General features: G+C 37.9%; 1 protein-coding gene across 5 annotated transcripts; it reads right to left on the reverse strand.

The window, feature by feature from the left end:
* Positions 1-1,123: 1,123 nt before the first annotated feature.
* Positions 1,124-18,240, reverse strand: LOC106091923 (cytoplasmic aconitate hydratase). 5 transcript variants are annotated; one of them, XM_059362631.1, is made up of 13 exons: positions 18,176-18,240; positions 17,753-17,838; positions 17,539-17,631; positions 8,631-8,800; positions 8,343-8,558; positions 8,074-8,278; positions 7,879-7,949; positions 7,579-7,810; positions 7,308-7,525; positions 2,734-3,388; positions 2,008-2,440; positions 1,653-1,938; positions 1,124-1,403 (listed from the first exon to the last, which is right to left on the reverse strand). In XM_059362631.1, exons 2-13 carry the CDS (start codon positions 17,757-17,759, stop codon positions 1,293-1,295), a joined length of 2,697 nt encoding a protein of 898 aa, XP_059218614.1. In that variant the 5' UTR covers positions 17,760-17,838; positions 18,176-18,240; the 3' UTR covers positions 1,124-1,292. The 5 variants fall into 5 exon arrangements, with proteins under 5 accessions (XP_059218614.1, XP_059218617.1, XP_059218618.1 ...); XM_059362634.1 differs by having other exon boundaries at positions 18,128-18,179; XM_059362635.1 differs by lacking the exon at positions 18,176-18,240 and adding an exon at positions 18,128-18,143 and having other exon boundaries at positions 17,753-17,841.
* Positions 18,241-18,603: the final 363 nt, after the last annotated feature.

Consider the following 18,603-nt stretch of genomic DNA (forward strand, 5'->3'; position numbering starts at 1 on the left):
AACACCATTTAGCCCCATCGCACCAGCTCTAGCTCTCATTATATAAGATATTTGTATTTGACTAAATTTGTCATTACAATAAGATGAACCTACTGTGGGGTCAAGTAATTTGTATATTCGGCTTTCACTTTCTTGTGATTTTTGGTTATGGTGGAGGTAGTTGCTGTTTTGAAGTTCGCATGTTAATAGTTGGCAGGCTTCGTACCAATAAATTTTATCTGTGTTGACATTTTGGTGTTCTATTCCGTAACATTGCAATCGGTCTTTAAAATCTTTATACCAGGAGGTATTGTTCTGCATATATTTATACTTAAGAAAAAAAAATAGTTTTCCCTTTTCACATGCGTTTCACCAAATAGATATTTAGCTGACCGGCAGTTCACACGAAATAAGTTTTTCGAAGTCACAGTTCGAAAAATTAAAACATATGTTTTATCTGCAAATTCATACAATTTGCAGAAACAAATGCAAACAAAAGATAGAAAGAAGAAAACCCTTTCTTGTTGGCTGTTTTGTTGAGACCAAATTGTAGATGTATTCTTAAATCTCAATTTAGCGCTTACTGAAGTGATTTTTTGATCGAAAAACTAATGACACAAATAAAAACCAAACCAAAAGTGGTTATTTAACAGTTGTTTTGTGATTTAAAGGTGTATTTTCAATATAAGGAGGAATTCACATTGCTTTCATCATAAAATTTTTAGTGAAATGGTTTAACAGTTTTGTTTTGGTAAAATCTATCATACGGGTTACCTCATTTCATAAATATTTCACATTAGCTTGCACTTAAACTAAAAATATTTAACACTGTGTATCTCTGAAAAAATGTTTAGATATGTTTTATTATTTCACAACATGTGTGTCCAAAACTTTTTTAAAAGCGGTTCAGATTTCAAACTTAGCTATAGCTTCCACATATCTATTTCATCCGATATGCTCACCTCTAAAAATAATAGTATGACCATTGAATAATAGAGTATTGTATAGTCTGTCGTTCCGGCCCCACTTTTGACTTCCCTGACATGTTTTTTTCCAAATAGTTTTTCATTTGGCACCATATGTGTAAGTTTATTCTGAACATTTTTTAAGCTATAAAATATTTCAAATGAAACACACAGAGAAATTGGTGGTTAAACCATATTCATCACCACAATGTAGTATTTTTTATTTAATATGTTATCCTTAAAATTCATAAAAAAATCTGTGTATAATTTTGCATACAAAAATTATTTTAATTTTGTAATCATTTAGAGGTTTTTCGATGTTACCTCATTGCCGCTATCTTTCAGAGCTTAATGTAGCATTTTACGTATCATGTAGTTTAAGATACCACCATTGCGATAATATTCAATATCAACTTCCGTATCGAAGCGTAAAATAGTTTCGAACACGTTGCCATCAGCCTAAAAGAGAAAAATAATTTGAGACTCTGTGTGTTGGTACTTAGTTACTTAAGCTATCATGTTGGAAATGCGTAACTGAGTTCTATAAACCCAATAGGTGAAATTACGAGACCGTGGGTAACATTTGCTCCATCCTTGCACTCGTGGCGAGCGTTAGATTATATATTAATAAAGTTGCAAAAATATTTAGGCAGTTTTGTTGCGCATTTCCCAAGAAAACCATATGTGAATTGAAATATTTATATCTACCTCGACTTGAATCTTTTGTCCCGGTTTAATGTTGTCAGTTGGAATGTTTATGTTGTACTGCTCGCGGCCATTTAAGTTCAGAGATTCGGCATTTTGACCGGGCAAAAATTGCAATGGGACAATACCCATTCCGACGAGGTTAGAACGATGAATACGTTCATATGATTCTGCAATAACAGCTTTAATACCCAGAAGGAAAGGCCCCTTGGCAGCCCAATCGCGACTGGAGCCACTGCCATAATCCTTGCCAACGACCAAGACTAAGGGGGTTCCCTCTTCGCGATATCTTCGAATGGCAATCAAAAATAATTACACAAGTTCAATAGAAATTTCAGAAGGGAAAGAAAGAACTTACCTTTCAGCACAGTCGAAAATGTCCATTTCCTCTTGACTTGGAATGTGTATGGTGCGGGGTCCCGTCTTGGTAATTAATTTATTGACCAAACGTATATTGGCAAATGTGCCGCGTGCCATAATAGCATCATTTCCACGACGTGAACCGTACGAGTTGAAATCTTTGGAGGTCAACTTGCGTTCCGACAGGAAACGAGCTGCTGGAGAGTTACGTGCAATAGACCCAGCTGGTGAAATGTGGTCGGTTGTTACACTGTCGCCCAAAAACAACAAACAGCGAGCACTTTTAATGCTGTTCAACTTTGGCAGCTCACGGGTCATTCCTTCAAAGAAGGGCGGACGTTTAATATAGGTGGATTCCTCATTCCAGGGATATAATTTATCTTCTGATACTTCTAATGTCTGCCAATCCTCGGAGCCAAGTTCAATTTTACCTGTAAAGAGGCAGAGGTTTGTACATTTTTGAAGAGCTCGTACAATTGTTTATGTCACAGGGTCACTTTATATGCAAGACAACGACACGTCAGAGTCAAGTTTTCGGCGTTTGTTTTTTATATGAAATAAGCCAATGATTATCGAGATCATTTCCTTATTGTTGTACATTAAATTTTCTGAGGGTAAAGTGTTTTTTTTATTCCCTACTTGTTTTTAGACTTTTTTCTTGAAGTTGTATAGGCATCTCGTTATTTTGCATTTAAGTACGCTATAAGTGTTTTGCGGAACTTACTGTAAACTTCTTGGAACATGGCTGGAATCACATGCTTATTCTCGACTTCCTGTATCTCCGAACGAGTGGGCCAAATATCCCGAAGGTAAACATTCTCGCCATTTGCATCGGTACCCAATGGTTCGGTTTCGAAATCAATATCTACTCGTCCAGCTATTGCATAAGCTATCACCAGAAGGGGGCTGGCCAAATAATTGGCACGTGTATTTGGATGAATGCGGCCCTCGAAGTTGCGGTTTCCGGACAAGACTCCGCAGCAAACCAAACCATTCTTTTCAATAGTGTTGACCACATTTTCATCCAAGGGTCCAGAGTTGCCAATGCACGTCATGCAACCATAACCCACAATGTTGAAACCTAGTTGCTCCAAGTACGGTATAACGCCCGATTCTTTCAGATAGTACGTAACCACCCCCGAACCGGGAGACAGGGACGTTTTGATGTAGGGCATAATGCTCAAACCCTTCTCAACGGCTTTCTTGGCCAACATTCCAGCGCCCAACATGACGGAGGGGTTTGAAGTGTTAGTACAACTTGTAATGGCTGCAATAACGACGGAGCCATGTTTGATGGTATAACTCTTTCCATCATCCCATTGGAATTGCCCAGAAGCTTCTAAGGCATCCGAAGGAATAGCAAAGCCTTTGAAACCAACCTAAAAGCAAAGAATCAAAGTGACACAAATTGTTTAGTTAGCAAAAATACCCATTATTTGTGCACAGAAGTGCATGGAGAAAACGGGTTCAATAACATTCTGTTTAATTGCCCAGAGAAACAAAAAAAAGTACTAGGTCAGTAAATTTTTTATTGTTGTTGTAATCATTTCCTAGATAGCATAGCGGAAGTTTGTGCAATTAATTAGAACGGCTAAAGGAAAATATATTTTTAATAATTTTTTCTTGTTTGGTTTATATAAAATTTCTCTTTAATATCAAGTAAATAAATATGTTTGTGCTTGTTAGATTGCCACGATTAACAGGATTAAAAATGTGAAGAAAACTGCTTGTAGAAACTACTAGTATGCACTCTATCTTAGTCGCAGAGTTCCTGGGTCTTGACACTCAACAGAATCAAGCAGACGAAAGATGGAAAACAATAAATTGCTACAACAACAACTAGTATGCCATATTTTAAGCGAAATCTTGTATCCACGTCAAGTTATACTTGTATCAAGAATCTAACGTCGACATTTTGAGTTAAGCCACCCCGCAAAATCCACAGGTGCGATCAAAATTTAATAGGTTTTAACAATATTAGATTACGATAATAGAAAATAGATACCAATAATAATTGTCTTTGTTGCCTAGGTGCATTCAAGATTATGCCTAAGCCAATAACACGGACGATTAACTGGATATTTGTCGAAGAATACCGCTGATGAAGGCATGCAATCCCGGAAACTACAGTCCGGTTAACTTTTCTACCGGTTTTAAAAACATTTTGATTTATTACCAAATGGAGATTTTATAAATAAATTAATAAAATCACTCACGGCTGCCTAATAATTAATAAGTTGGGCAACCAATGGTTTGGTAGTTACCCTGTGGTAGATGCCAAACCAAAAAAAACATGACGAACGCACATAGACAACTATGAAAAAAAACGTATCTACAAAAACAAAGAAAACGGGCATATAAATATTACATTTCCCAGGAAGCAGCAGAGATCATTGATAAAGTATTGTGAATACATTGTTAATTTGATAAGTTATAAATGAAATGTGAACCCGCAAAAGATCTATTGGTCGGTTGATCTTCCATTTATGATAATTAGCGAAAACTACGAAGGGACGGGAAAGGGATCACCAAGGATTTATAAATTAGGAAAAACACTTATAGTTAATAATAATATACGCACCAGAGAATTGAATAAGATCCTATATTTATCACTTAATCGCCAATGCGAAAGCAAGTCTATGTGGTGTATGCCAAATAAAAAACTCGTTAAAAACATGCTTAGAAGACAGTTGAATGAGCACGGGATAGCTGCGAGCACCACACAGTCTGGGCTTTGAGGTCCAATGTGTGTGGTGCTCATAGCTTTCGCGAGAAGCTTAGCTGCAAGCTAGCTTACGCGTCCACACGTTGCGGATAATGTAATGCTCCATACAGAGAAGCTGCAACAGTAGTCGTGCGGAGAGTCTCAAATAGACGCCCCGAAAGATTCAAAAACCGCAGAAGAACATTGTTTAAACGTACGTCAGTACAATGCCAGACATTAAATTTAAGACGATTAGGGGCCAACAAGCCTGACAAAACGGCCAGGCGGTCTGGAGAAGCTCCCTCCAATATGCGAATAAAAGCTACAGTAGTCAAGAATGGCGAAAGGACTTTTGCATGTAGATAATTTAGGTAGGAGAATAAAGCTTAAGTCCGCCATGTGATCAGGGTAAGGTCAAAGTTCTGACATTGCTGATTGTCTGTGACTGCCGTTGCAACTACTCCGTATGGAGCATTCCACTATCCGCAACCTGTAGACGCGACAAGTAGCTTGGAGCTAAGCTTCTCGTTGTTGTTGTTGTAGCAGTGTGTTATACACTGAGGCAGCAGCCCTTGCCGATGAAGAACTCCATCGAGTCAGTCCCTTTCGTACAACCGGCTGCCATGGAATTGAGTTAAAAATTCTGCCCGCCATATGCCTACAGAGGCAAATCGTGTGAGATAGGTTTGTATGAAAGCTTTATTTGTATGAACCATATTTGACTTTGTCCTCTACGTATCAAGACGTACAATCGGCACTTGGGAGCTATACCTAAACATGTACCGATTTGGCCCATTAACAATCCCCAGTGATCTACATCGATCCCATGGCAGCCGGTTTTACGTACCGCATTGACCCGATGGAGTCCTTCGTCGGCAAGGGCTGTCGTCTAAGGGTACAACACACTGCTACAACAACAGCAACCATCATTAATCCCGGCACGGGATGACAATGAACACCACACGGGTTACAACTCACAGTTCTGATTTGTGTGGTGTTCATTGTCATTACAAAAAGCTCAGCTGAGAGCTACCGAAGCGGGAGCGGAAAAAAGGTCCCACCTCCGGGTGCGTCCACAGATTGCTAATAATGGAATACTCCACAATTGCAGTTATAATTGCAGTTGCGGACAACCAGCGGCAACAAGTGGCGAACCTCAGAGAGTGGCTGGGCGGCACTGAGTGCCTATAATGCTCGATATAACAAGGCGAGAAATTGACGTCTTTAAATAACTTATGTTCATAATACTTTTCGGCGATCGAGCGATCCTATGGACCGAAACGACCTTGACGAGGATCGCAATCTCCACATGCAAGCATGCCGGTACCACAACAGCACCAAGAAAACTTATGATTTTGAAGAAGTTTGAAGCTAGTCGTAAAGCAATTTCACAACAGTTTAGTTTTATTCGTTTTAGGGAAAGATCTTTTAAAGACATCAAAAGATTAATGTTTAAATTTTGAAATGGGTAAAAAATAAAAACAGAGGGGTTGGTGAGAAAAGTTTTGCTAAAGTAATTTACAAGTTATGAGTTTCAAGTTCATGTTGCTAACTAAACGAACGTTTCTTTAATTAAAAAGGCAAAGCACAAAAAGTTCCAAGCAAAATTCAATTTTCTCCTCTCCTTGACTAAATACAACGTCGAGAAATTGTTAAGCAAGCATTCCAGCAAAAAAAAGCAGGTGATCTAAAAATTATAATCGAGAAGTGAAGAGACATGAAAAAATATACACGATATAGTGTTGAAGACCTGAATTGGATAAATTTCCATACCCAAGCAAGATTTTTGTCTGTTGATTTGTAATAACAATAAATGAAATTTAATGCCTACCTATGCATTAAAATGCTGGGGCTATTGGTTTTGCCCATTGGCAAGTGAAAAAAAAAAAAATGAAAATCATACCAACAAATTTGCCAACGGGTAACATGAGGCCACTAAATGGGTGCAAAAAACTGATGATGGCATTGAACGCGGAGTTTATAAGAAGGCATTCAATTTGCATATGGTGAACGTTTAGTTGAACCATGTCTGTAATAAGACACACTTCAAAGTCATTAGCTGCGGTTAAGGAGTGCGACCATACTTCATAGGAACACCAGGACTTGTGCAATATTAATTTCTATATAAATTATTTGGATATTTGGGAAGAATGAAGATCATAGAAGTTCGTGGTTGTCAGTGGAAAATGTGGTGTTCGACGTTGTCTTGGAGTTATTACAATTTCCCCCCCATTATATCGAGTTATCTAAGGAAATAGTAGCCGTGATTTTATGCCAACACCAAGAATCTGATATATCACAGTTGCTGTTTCTTTTGATAGCTCTGTGTTCTAAAGGCTCTTTTGTAAACCTCAAAGTGTGCGCAGTTAAAGTGAAATGTTTATCTAGAATCATAACGAGTGAATCAGTGAATACATGCAGTGTAACAAATTTCAAGTTATGGGATACACCAAGTTCAGTTTTGTCGAATTTCATGGAAAAAAGATTTTGTATACTGATTGAATGAATTGATAGCATCACTGGGCTTTGTTTATCTCATAATAACGGAATAAAAACAACGACCCGCGGTTGACAAGTGCATAATATTAACTTACGGGACTAACTAAACAGGATCGGAAGTCCTTCTTCATTTCGGACACAGAGACACGATCATGGGGTCGTTTAGGTCCCGACACTGAAGTTACCACAGTACTCAAATCAAGTGTAATGCTTTGGGTAAACTTGGGATCTTGTGATTCATTGGAGTAATCTCTCAATTGACGCGTGGCTTTTAAATATTGTCTAATGATGTCGATTTTCTTCTCCGAACGGTCTGAAAGAAAAAAAATCTAAATTGGCATTCAAATAAAAGTAAAGCTAGCATACTTGTCTGCTTCATATAGCTCAGAGTATTTTCATCGATTGGGAAATAACCCACTGTCGCACCGTATTCGGGACACATGTTGCTAATTGTAGCTCGATCGGCGATCGAAAGTTCAGCTACACCAGGACCATAGAATTCCACGAACTTTCCGACTACGCCTAGTTGACGTAAATGCTTGGTTATAGTCAAAACCAAGTCGGTGGATGTAACAAGCGGTCCCAATTTACCTACCAGCTGTATATATTAAAAAAAACTGTTCTCTCTCAGAATTCTAAATTTATTTTAGATATACTTTAACATACCTTGTACCCAATGACTTCAGGTAACAACATAGAAATCGATTGACCCAACATTACAGCCTCTGCTTCAATACCTAACATGAAAAGAAAAACAATAAAATTATTTTCAGTATGTCAATTTAATTTTTTTTTTTAAATTCCATGGATTAGTTGGTGGAAAACGATTAACTTGGTTAAGAGTTTAGTAAAATAACTCACCTCCAACTCCCCAACCCAATACGCCCAAGCCATTGATCATGGTGGTGTGCGAATCTGTGCCTACAACACTATCTGGATACAATATTTTGCCACCTTCAGCATCTGCTTCGAATACCACACGGGCCAAATACTCTAAGTTGACCTGATGAACAATGCCGGATCCAGGTGGAACAATTAACATGTTATTAAAAGCCCGTGCACCCCACTGTAAAAAAAAACAATCAGTTACACGATATTTTTGATTTAAACGCTTTTCTTGTTGCTTTAACCTTCAAGAATGTGAAACGCTCTTTGTTACGTTCGAATTCCAAATTTTGATTCTTAGACAATGCGTCGGCAGTTCGTGAGAAATCCACCTGCACTGAATGGTCGATAACCAAATCCGCAGGACATATGGGATTGATTTTCTCCGGATCACCGTTCAAGCCATATACAGCAGTGCGCATAGCCGCAAAGTCAACAACGGCAGGTACACCAGTGAAATCCTAAAAGTTGGAGAATATAAATTGGATAAACTCGAAACGGATGACTACAAATCGAAATAATTTGTTGCCTACCTGTAGAATCACACGAGCCGGCTTAAAAGATACTTCAACATCGTTTTGACCTTGCTTCAAATCCGGAGTCCAACTCAGTATACTTTGTACATCCTTCTCAAGCACATGGAAGTTATCACAATTTCGTACGGCAGATTCCAAAAGGATGCGGATAGAATACGGCAATTGATCTGCATGAATATTGATATATAGTTTTTTTAGTCTGTTTTTTCAGGATAACAAAAAAAAATAAAAAAGAACATTGTCGTTAAAAACCGAAAACTCGATTTTGATATTAGGGCTTTGGGTTTTGGAAAATGTTTCCTAGTATTCATCGTAGATTTCGATTTTGATGACCGCTTGATGGGTTTTTGTGGTCGTCACAAATTGACCCAGCGTCATGTACATGGCTGTCAGTAGTTGTGCCCTTGGTTATAAGTGAAGCGTTTCTTGATATTTTGGTAGCTACGGAGTCGTTGTCGTAACCGAATCATCACCTGTTGCATGCGCAACCACTCTCCAGAGACATCAGGCAAAAAGTTTTAGCTCGAAAGGCTCTTCGATATAAAAGGAGGCCTTAAGACCAATATATATCAATAAACAATACTTCCTCTTCCCCCTCCAACCCTTAACTCTCATAATTGCCAACGCAATGGTTGGTTACGTGAAAAAAAAATTGATTCGTACAGCACTCGTGAGGATAAGTTACCATGGACCACAGGGGCACGGCATCACGATCATTTCAAATGCAAAAATGGCTTGGCAACATCGTGGCTTCATTTCCTCATTTTGATGACATCTGAGGGGATGGACCGATCCGAAAGTAAAAATCATGTTTAAGTTTTCCAATATCAAAAAATGTGAACTACCAAAAAATGTCAACTACCAACGCCACATCCACCAACAACACAGGGTCATAAAATCAATTAAATTTTGCCACGAACACGAACCTTGTTTCAAATTTCGATATTTTGGCCACTGCTATAGAATCATTCAGGATATATAAACTGCGTTTCGAGAATTACATCCGTATGAAAAACATTAATACGAACCGAGGGTATTGCACAAACTTATTGCTCAACTCTAAAGGTGCAAAACAAATTCAAAATCGTCACAGCCTTAATAGGACCGAAAAGCGTAAGTGATCTTGGTTACGATGAACAACTGTTGCAGTCACAAAAACAAATTTCTGATTTTGCCGACATCGTTAGCAAAATTAGACTCAAAAGCAATGTCAAAAACAGATCAGTCGACATGTGGGGAAATTAACAAAATTTCATCAAAAATGTTAAACCATCAAAAGTAGTATAATCAAATCATGGCATGAAGCCAATCAATTTTAAAGCTTTGGGATTGGATGGACTGTGTCTAAAATGCGGTAAAAGCAGTCAATATGCTAAGGTTTTCCGCAGCAGTAAACTTAACCTCAAGTGCTCAGTATGTGGAAAAGGCGGTCACGTAGTCAAGATATGCATCAAAGCAAAAATGAATGAAAAGAGGGCCAATCAAGAGGAAGTAAGTAAAATTGAAAATGTTTAGCCTTATGGTGCATTAAGTGTTGTAGAAATATTGTAAATCAAAATGAATCAATAAAGAGCGATCAATTCTTCCTATACATTGAAATAAAAGGGAATTCAATCAAATTCGAAATCGATACTGGATCGGGTTTTACATTTATGCCCAGAGACAAATTTTTCAAATTAAATTTAAGCGTCCAACTTCTACCAACAAACATGGCAATTCGCTCATAGATGAGATTTATATTGTCCCAGAAGAGTGCACACCTATCCTTGGCCGAACTTGGATTCGGAAATTCAAACTTGATTTTAGCTCGATTATTTCCATTAACCTCGACCATAAAGATTATGAAGTTATCGACATCAATTTATTGAAAAGTAAATTTCAAGATATTTTCAAACTAAGATCGGATGTGTAAAAGAATTCACTTTTTCATTAAAGCTACGTGAAGGTGCTAAACTTATTTCTAACAGGGAACGGGACGTTCCATATGCCCTAGTTGAAAAAGTAAAGATAAAGTAATAAAGAACTTGACCAACTAGAAAAACCAGGCGTGATTTAAAAAACAGAAGTTTCTGTTTGGTGTTCACCACTGGTCGTAATTCCAAAAGCCGATGGAAATGTACGCTTGTGCATAGACTATAACTCGGTGTCGACGAAAGGTTTGTGGAAGCTCATAGCCCATTTTGGAAAATTGAGCACATATTTAACAGTCTAGGAGGTTCGCAATTTTTCTGTAGACTAGATTTGTACAAGGTATCACCACATACCTGTAGATGAACACTCATGCAAAGTACAAACTATGTCCACACATCGAGGTACATACAGAGTAAACCGTTTATCATTTGAAATAAAAACAGCGCCTTCTGAATTCAACAGAATAATTAATCAAATCTTACAAAGTATTCCTAAGACGGAAGCATACTTTGATGATATTATTATACACGCAGCCACTAAACATGAATATATATCGAACTTGTCTAAATGTTTGGAACAACTTTGTAAATATGATCTACATCTGAATCAACAAAAATTTTAATTGGGTCACACCATACAACAAAACAACATTTTAAAATAGAAAAGTAAAATTGTTTCAATTACCGACATGCCGAAGCCAATATCACCGAATGATGTACAGAAGTTCTTGGGAATGGTAACTTGTTATTACATAATATCGATAATATCCACAATTCCGTCGATCTTGCCACGGAGACCGTTGTAATTCAAATGATACACTCCCGGCACTGGCCTGTCAATATTGCGGCTGGGATGCTGCTTTTGCGTATGTTGCCGCACGGGAGAGGTCGGGGGCGTCACATATTCCGACGACGAGGACGCAGAAGCGACGACGACGACACTTGTGACCCTATGTTCGCACGGCACCTTTAGACTAGAGCAAAGTCGGAAATGTACCCACTCCATGCACCGATTACACCTCACCGACACCGACCGATGATGAAGTCGATTCTGGCAAATCGAACAGAACCAGGGTCCGGGGTTCTTTTCAATCCCGGCAGGGACCAGAGGCGTGCGGAGAAGGCACTCCGGGATGTGACTAACCCCTGACGAAAGAAGGACGAACGTGTACACTGAGGCGGCAGCCCTTGCCGATGAAGAAATGGTTGCAGGAAAATATTCACGAGTTAATTCCATTTTTTTTTGTCCAATTAATTTTTCAAACCACTGTAAACGACGCAAATGATAGTGAATACGATTATGCTAGAAATTGTCAAACGTTTAACGGAAACGTCAGATTGCTACTTGCAACACTTGGTGTTGCCTAGGCAGTAAACTTATATAGCAGCCTTAGTATCTATACGATTCTTAGAGAGTAGTCTAACATAAACTTGTAGTTCTAAATAAATCTTAAATCGTATGGCTTAAAGCAGCAAAATTGAGTCAATAAAAAAACAATTAACGCAGCCAGCGTAAACGCCAATATTTGGGCAAATTTCATAACATTTGTCAAAATTACCCAAATAACCATGTTTTGGTTCACCGACTTATTTTGGCAAACCCGACAAAAGAATAAAATTAATATTTGAACAAAAGTAATTTTCAAACATTTGCTTTAGAATATATTAACTAAATATACATAAACCAACAGGTTGAAGACAATGCCACATGAGCTCATTTATAGAGTAGAGGATAGTCGTTGTGAATTTTGAAAGATTAATAGCAACACAAAATGTGAATAAGCTCGATTTTCTGTACGTTGACTGAATATGGTGAGCTGTTGAAGAGTTACAAAACATTCTACATATTGTAGGAATTCTTCACCATTGACGCAACTAAGTTAATGAAAACAAAAAAGAGAAAATATATTTTTTTTAAAAAACTCGAAATTCCGGACTATTTTATGTTGGTAAAAACTATTACAGGTCGCCAAATATTTATAAAAATAATTTCAGATTCACGGATTCGAAAAAGCACAACACTTTTCCAATTTTGCATATGATGGCTGAAGGCTATATATACATATTTCTGACCTAGCCAACACTAAGTGTTGCCTGTTGCAATTTCACAATTCCATTGGAATAACCGTATTCAGAAAGTTTTAGTTAAAAAAAATTTATTTGGCAAAAAATGGAATTAACTCGTTAAGTTTTTTGTGCAATCATTTGTCACAACTTTCGACGTTGATTATCACGACAAGAACGCATTGATGAACTAAAATCTTTGAATGCCGATGAAGCACAGACCCATTGGATTGTGAAAAACGGATTTTGTGAATTCAATGGTGGCCTCCGCTTGCTCAAAGATTATTTCAGTATGCATCCGATATTGCATAAACGCCGGGTCCTTAAAAAAGGATTGATCTCGTTTGATCCCGCGTAGTTTGACAATAGCTCAAAAACTGGCTCGGGTCGATTGGTGCAAAAAATGATTGAAAAAATACAATGACGGTGATTCAAAATACGTTTATGTTGATGTAGCCACATTTACATGTGGAGGCAGCGATCCTTTTCAAGCTCCACAGGTGAGCAAGCTCGTAACGGCCCATAGGACCGATTGCCCTGTGAACGTTATGGCAATTGGTTATTTAAAGGCGCCAATAACTGGCCTTGTTATGATAGCATAGGCACTCAGTATTTATGCAAGAGCCGGTTTCCGGCTGGACTCACTTTATACCGCAGATTCTGCGCAACTGCATTTGTAGCTATTCCGTTTATTGAGCATCACACTATCTGCCACCAGTGGTAGCTCCCAATCCAGCTTCTCGTGATGCGTTGAAAACAGAAAACCATGAGATCCAATATTTGGCACTCAATCGCCACTTATGCCAAAGCAAGTTTATGTGTTGCATGCCACTTAAACATTAACAGCCGTATTCACAAAAATTAACTAATGAAGCTTTAAGGTGCACAATAGTTATTGAAAGGTTATTGTGCAATAAACCCACTTTAGAATTTCGCATTCAAAAACCAACAATAGTACGAACCTTCATTTTTCTTTGACAATCCTAAGCCATTTTAGTGCTAATGCCGAAGAAAAATGCTATTGCTTCGGTTTTGTGACGTTCGGTTCCAGATATTATCAAACTTATTTGTTAAACAATTATTGAAAAGAAGCTGTAATTCATAAAGAACACGGAACGCGATAGCTGTGAGCACCACACAGGCTGGAACATTGAGCTCCAATTTGTTGTCACGAGAAACTTGGCTGCGTGCTACCAAACACGTCTACGGGTTGCGGATAGTGGAATGCTCCATATGGAGTAGCTGTAATTGCAGTCGTGGACAATCAGCGGTCCCTTGGGCCGGAACGAGCTTGCTCACCTACAGAAGCTTAACAAGGATCGCCATCTCCACATGATAGAATAGTACGCTACATTTTTTCTTGCAGGATATTCGATCATATTTCCCCGTTTGTTGAAAGCTTTCTTGGTTGTTCAGTCAATGATGTAGAAATCTGATTATGTTCTACCAACCTTTATATTCCTTGATCCACAATTTCTGGTAAATGTGTTCTCATTTTCTCACTCTACTCGAGTTAATCAAATACTCATACCAAGAGTTCTACCCCATATGGATGGGAAGTTTTCTATAAGAGTAACACGTCAATTGAATGTACTTCCTAACTCTTTGCGTGTTTTCAATTGTACCAATGATACATATCGATAAAAACTTATTCGACACCTTGATGAGATGCAATAGGATGATTTCTCTTTTATTCATGTTTTTCTTTCCGTTTTTTCTTTTTGGTTCTGATTATAGTTATTTCAAATAAATAAATAAATCATAATAATAATAATAATAATAATAATAAAATTAAATAACTCCTTGTTGAAAATTAGTTTGATTGAATTTTACACAATCGTTGTTGAAAATTAGTAGATTTTGTAGAAATTTACACACTGAAAATTGTCATACAATTACGCTTAAGTTACCAATTTTTATATTTCATATAATTAATTTGAGAAGTTTTATGTTTAAGAGTAGTGTTTGTTGAAATTTTATTGAATGGGCTCCTATAGGGCTTTAAATGTTAAAAAAATTTTTGTGTTAATTAAAAACTTGGTATAAAATATATTTATCTACATATCGTAAGATCATTTTCCAAAGTCTCGGTTGAGCAACGTAGGAGGTCAATCCTGAATGGTACACTACTAAGTCTTTGGAGAACGGTTATTTAAAGGTGCTAATAACTCGGCTTGTCATATCGAGCAGCATAGGCACTCAGTATTTAAGCGAGAGTGAGAAGAGTGCCGGCCGGTCTCTCACTAAGACTATCCACTCGATAGCGCTGATCGCCCACGACTGCTCTTGCAGCTACTCCCTGTAGGGAGCTTCCCACCATCCGCAACCTGTGGATCAGCCCGTCAGCTCCCAGCAGCTACTTCTAATGACGATGTACATCACACAAATCGGAACTGAGAGTTCCATCCCGTATGGTGCTCATGGTCATTCAGTGCCTGGCCCTTGTATTGGTTTTCTAGTCTTCTAATGTTTAGTTTTAATTGAATATTCTTTACACTGTAAAATCTCAGACGTAAGATTTTTATTGCTTAATAGACAGCACGCCTACCCTGCAAACATTTTTCATAATTTTGGAACGGTGTTCGTTCTCGAGTTGAATTAAAGAATCTTCTGGAAGTTTTATATGCAATTTTTTTCTACTATATCTTTGGGCAATCTATTGTGTGAGTGGAAGTTTAAGTAACTCGTCGCGTCGATTATCAACTCATTGCGTTATAAACACTCTTCTAGGATATCATTGGACAATCCATAGCGGGTGCGAAAGTTTTAGCCACTCTTCGCGACGTTTCTATTACAACTCATTGCGCCATAATCCATTGAGTTTTAATTGTCCAGAGGATTTGTTTATCAATCGCCTGAGTTAACTTTTCGCGATTAGTGTTATTTTAATAACTGGCGTGTGTAGGATTTGTATTGAATTGTTATTCGATCTTTTGAGTGGACAACTTCCACAACTTCAAACACAATTTTTATTTGGTTTGTTTGACGATTGGTACTTAGTAAGCGTTTTTTTTTTTTTTTTAATTTTTTGTAGTAGTTACGTTTTCGACGAATTAACCTTAAAATATTAGGTTAGGTTGAAAAGAGCGTGCAGATATTAATCCGCCCCATGCCACTATGGACATATTCCTAAGCCAGTAATCGGCTTATTGTGCGCTCTAAAAACTATAAAGTAACCTCTAAAAAGAAATTTTTAAGTTAGGAATTCAGTGCTACTCACAAAATCCTTAATTGTTTTCAATACCACTCCCCTAAGTTGGTTCATGTCTGATATTGTGTCTCCACCTAGGTACCGGTATCTGTTTGGACGCAAAAGCCGGGCAATGACAAAGAAATGCTAAAACGTCTCATCATCTTCTCCGCATGCCCTACACATGCTATTACTTGCCGCACCTATTTTACTTAAGTGAGCTCGTAGTCCTATGTGTCCCGTTATGATACCAATAGCTATACTGATCTCCTTCTAGCTTCCTTTCAGCAATTGCCTCGTCTTCTCACGATCTGGATCCCCCATAGGATTTTCGCCGTCCTACCGACCGTTTCGCTGTTCCACAATATTGCATGCGCATTCGTCGCCCAATCCCTTAATTCGGTCTGCGTCGACCCGAAAGGCTTAACCGTCAGGTTAACCAAGTTTATTGACGCTAGTCCTCTGGCCTTCACCGCCAAATCGTCTGCTCTTTCATTTCCCCTTACTCCGTTATGGCCCGGCACCCAAACGATGCGGATTTTGCTATCCTCAGAGGCGTTAATCTGCTTTTTACACTGCAAGACTGTTCGAGATCTTACCGTCCTGGTTATTATTGCGCTTACGACAATTTTACTGTCGGTAAAGATGTTCACACTCGACGTCCTCGCGTTAGCACCACACCACTTCACGCATTCCAGATGGCAATACTAGGGTTCCGTCAATCCAAGACTGTGCCGATGGCATTAGTGCCTCGCACTCGACTTCAAGGTTCATCTCAGGTATCCGATCGGAAACCTCTTCCCTTCCCTCCAGGTTTCCTATCGTCGCCTCGATTATACCGCGATGGAATGAGCTGCTCCCATCCTCAGTCCATTCTCCCATCGCCTTAAGTCTCATAGCCGCAGTGGCTGCCTCACACTTATTTGTATGTCTATGGGTCGGACAAAATGAAAGATTCGCGGAAGGGGAATCGTCTACGACACTTAGATTAGTTTGGCCGCGATCATTATCTTCATCTGGAAGACTCACGAAAGATTATTTGGTAATCGAAAATGTTTGCAGTGTAGCGGTAGCTTACTATTCAAATTAGAATATTTCGACAAATATAACGCAATGAAAGCTTTAATTAGAATTGAGAGTGATTATATTACCTTATCACCTCATTCTCGATTTTCGCCCCATCATCTCTACTTTTGAAAGATTGCGAAAAAGTGGAAACATTTAAATTACTTTCACTTTTATTATTGTCATATAGGTATGTACATATTGGAAGGCTCTTTCTTAATAAATAGCGCATAACGACTATGATTTTTTCATATGGACATTGGTCTGATTTGTGGATTTGCTTGACATCAAGACTCCAAATATACTGATAAATATGTTTGGACAAAATCATTTTTTGACTTCGCAGACTTTTATGCGTGTGTACTGCTTTGTCAATTTATGCACCAAATGAAATTAATGAACTTCAATTTCTGTAAACAATTCGAATTTCCAAAAACGAGCAAAGTTCAGTAGGCTTTTTTCCAGGCATTCAGCACTTAGTTTTATGAATTCTTTGGCAATAAATTTCCCACCGCGTAGAAACCGATCAGTTACCCAAAGCAATATATCAAAATGCTGCCAAGCAGGAGGCTCATGCAACTTTAGCAATTCATGCTCTTATTACTGCGTATTTGATAAATATTTATAAGGCAACATGCCAGCTACATTAGCTAAACATCGCAGCCCATCTACTCACCATATTTTGGATCTATTGAGGCCAAATCAAAGTATTTGTATTCGACTCCGCCGTTTGCGAACGACTTTTGAAACTGAGCAAAAGGATTTAAACCTGAAAAACAATAAGTAAGATTATATAAGATCTTTTAATTTATTAGGCACCGATGACAATGATATCGCCCAGCCCTTTATAAAAAAAAAGGCAATGGCAGTGCTGGTAACTGGCAACTCACCGGCCATGATAAATTCCTAAACACCCCTTACTTTCACCGATTTATTTAAGTTTCAGCAATGTTCTAACAAACACAAACCAACGACACTACTTGATATATAGGACAATATTCAAAGCAGAAAATTGCCACGTTATTTGTAATTTAATATTTTTTGAATAATCAAAATAAAATAGTTAAAATAATGAATATGTTTATTAAGACTGGTACTATGTTCGTTTTTCACCGTTGAATACTTTTTTTGTAATTTAATTTTTAAACACTACACACAAAAAAAAACACTTTTATTAAAATTTTACCAAAAGAATGAAATTGGAGGTTTTTTGTCCTGAAATAAAAGTAATGGGCGAAAAATAACATGAAAAGCGAACGTAGTACCAGCCTTTAGATGTAAAAAAGAAGCGAGTGTCTGCGACGCGCTGTTACTTTGTTGAATGAATGAATTAAAATAGGCAAAAAGCTCTCGAAAAAATAGATGGAATGGAGGATTAACTTGTTAGTATTCTGCACTACATTTTAAAATTTATGCGGCGTCTGTCAGTTATCGTTACCGATAATCGATATCATGTCGAGTGGAAAAAACAAGCGAACTCTGCTGAGAGAACTTAAAGGGTGGTACTATATTCGCGCGAAATTTTTTCATGATTACTTTTTTTAGATAATAGATTTTGAAGCAAAAAAACTTGCTGATTTTATTCAGTAGGACATTTCTTCATTACTTATGACATGTCAGCTGTTTTGCTTTGCTTTATGAGAACACATGCAAACGATTACCGAACGTCTGTCGACCGTAACCGGAGAGTAGAATTCAGTGAAAACAAAATTTTACCTTCCGTTTCGGAAGGTAAAATTTT

The sequence above is a fragment of the Stomoxys calcitrans genome, chromosome 2 (assembly GCF_963082655.1).
Source record: "Stomoxys calcitrans chromosome 2, idStoCalc2.1, whole genome shotgun sequence".
Lineage (NCBI taxonomy): Eukaryota > Metazoa > Arthropoda > Insecta > Diptera > Muscidae > Stomoxys > Stomoxys calcitrans.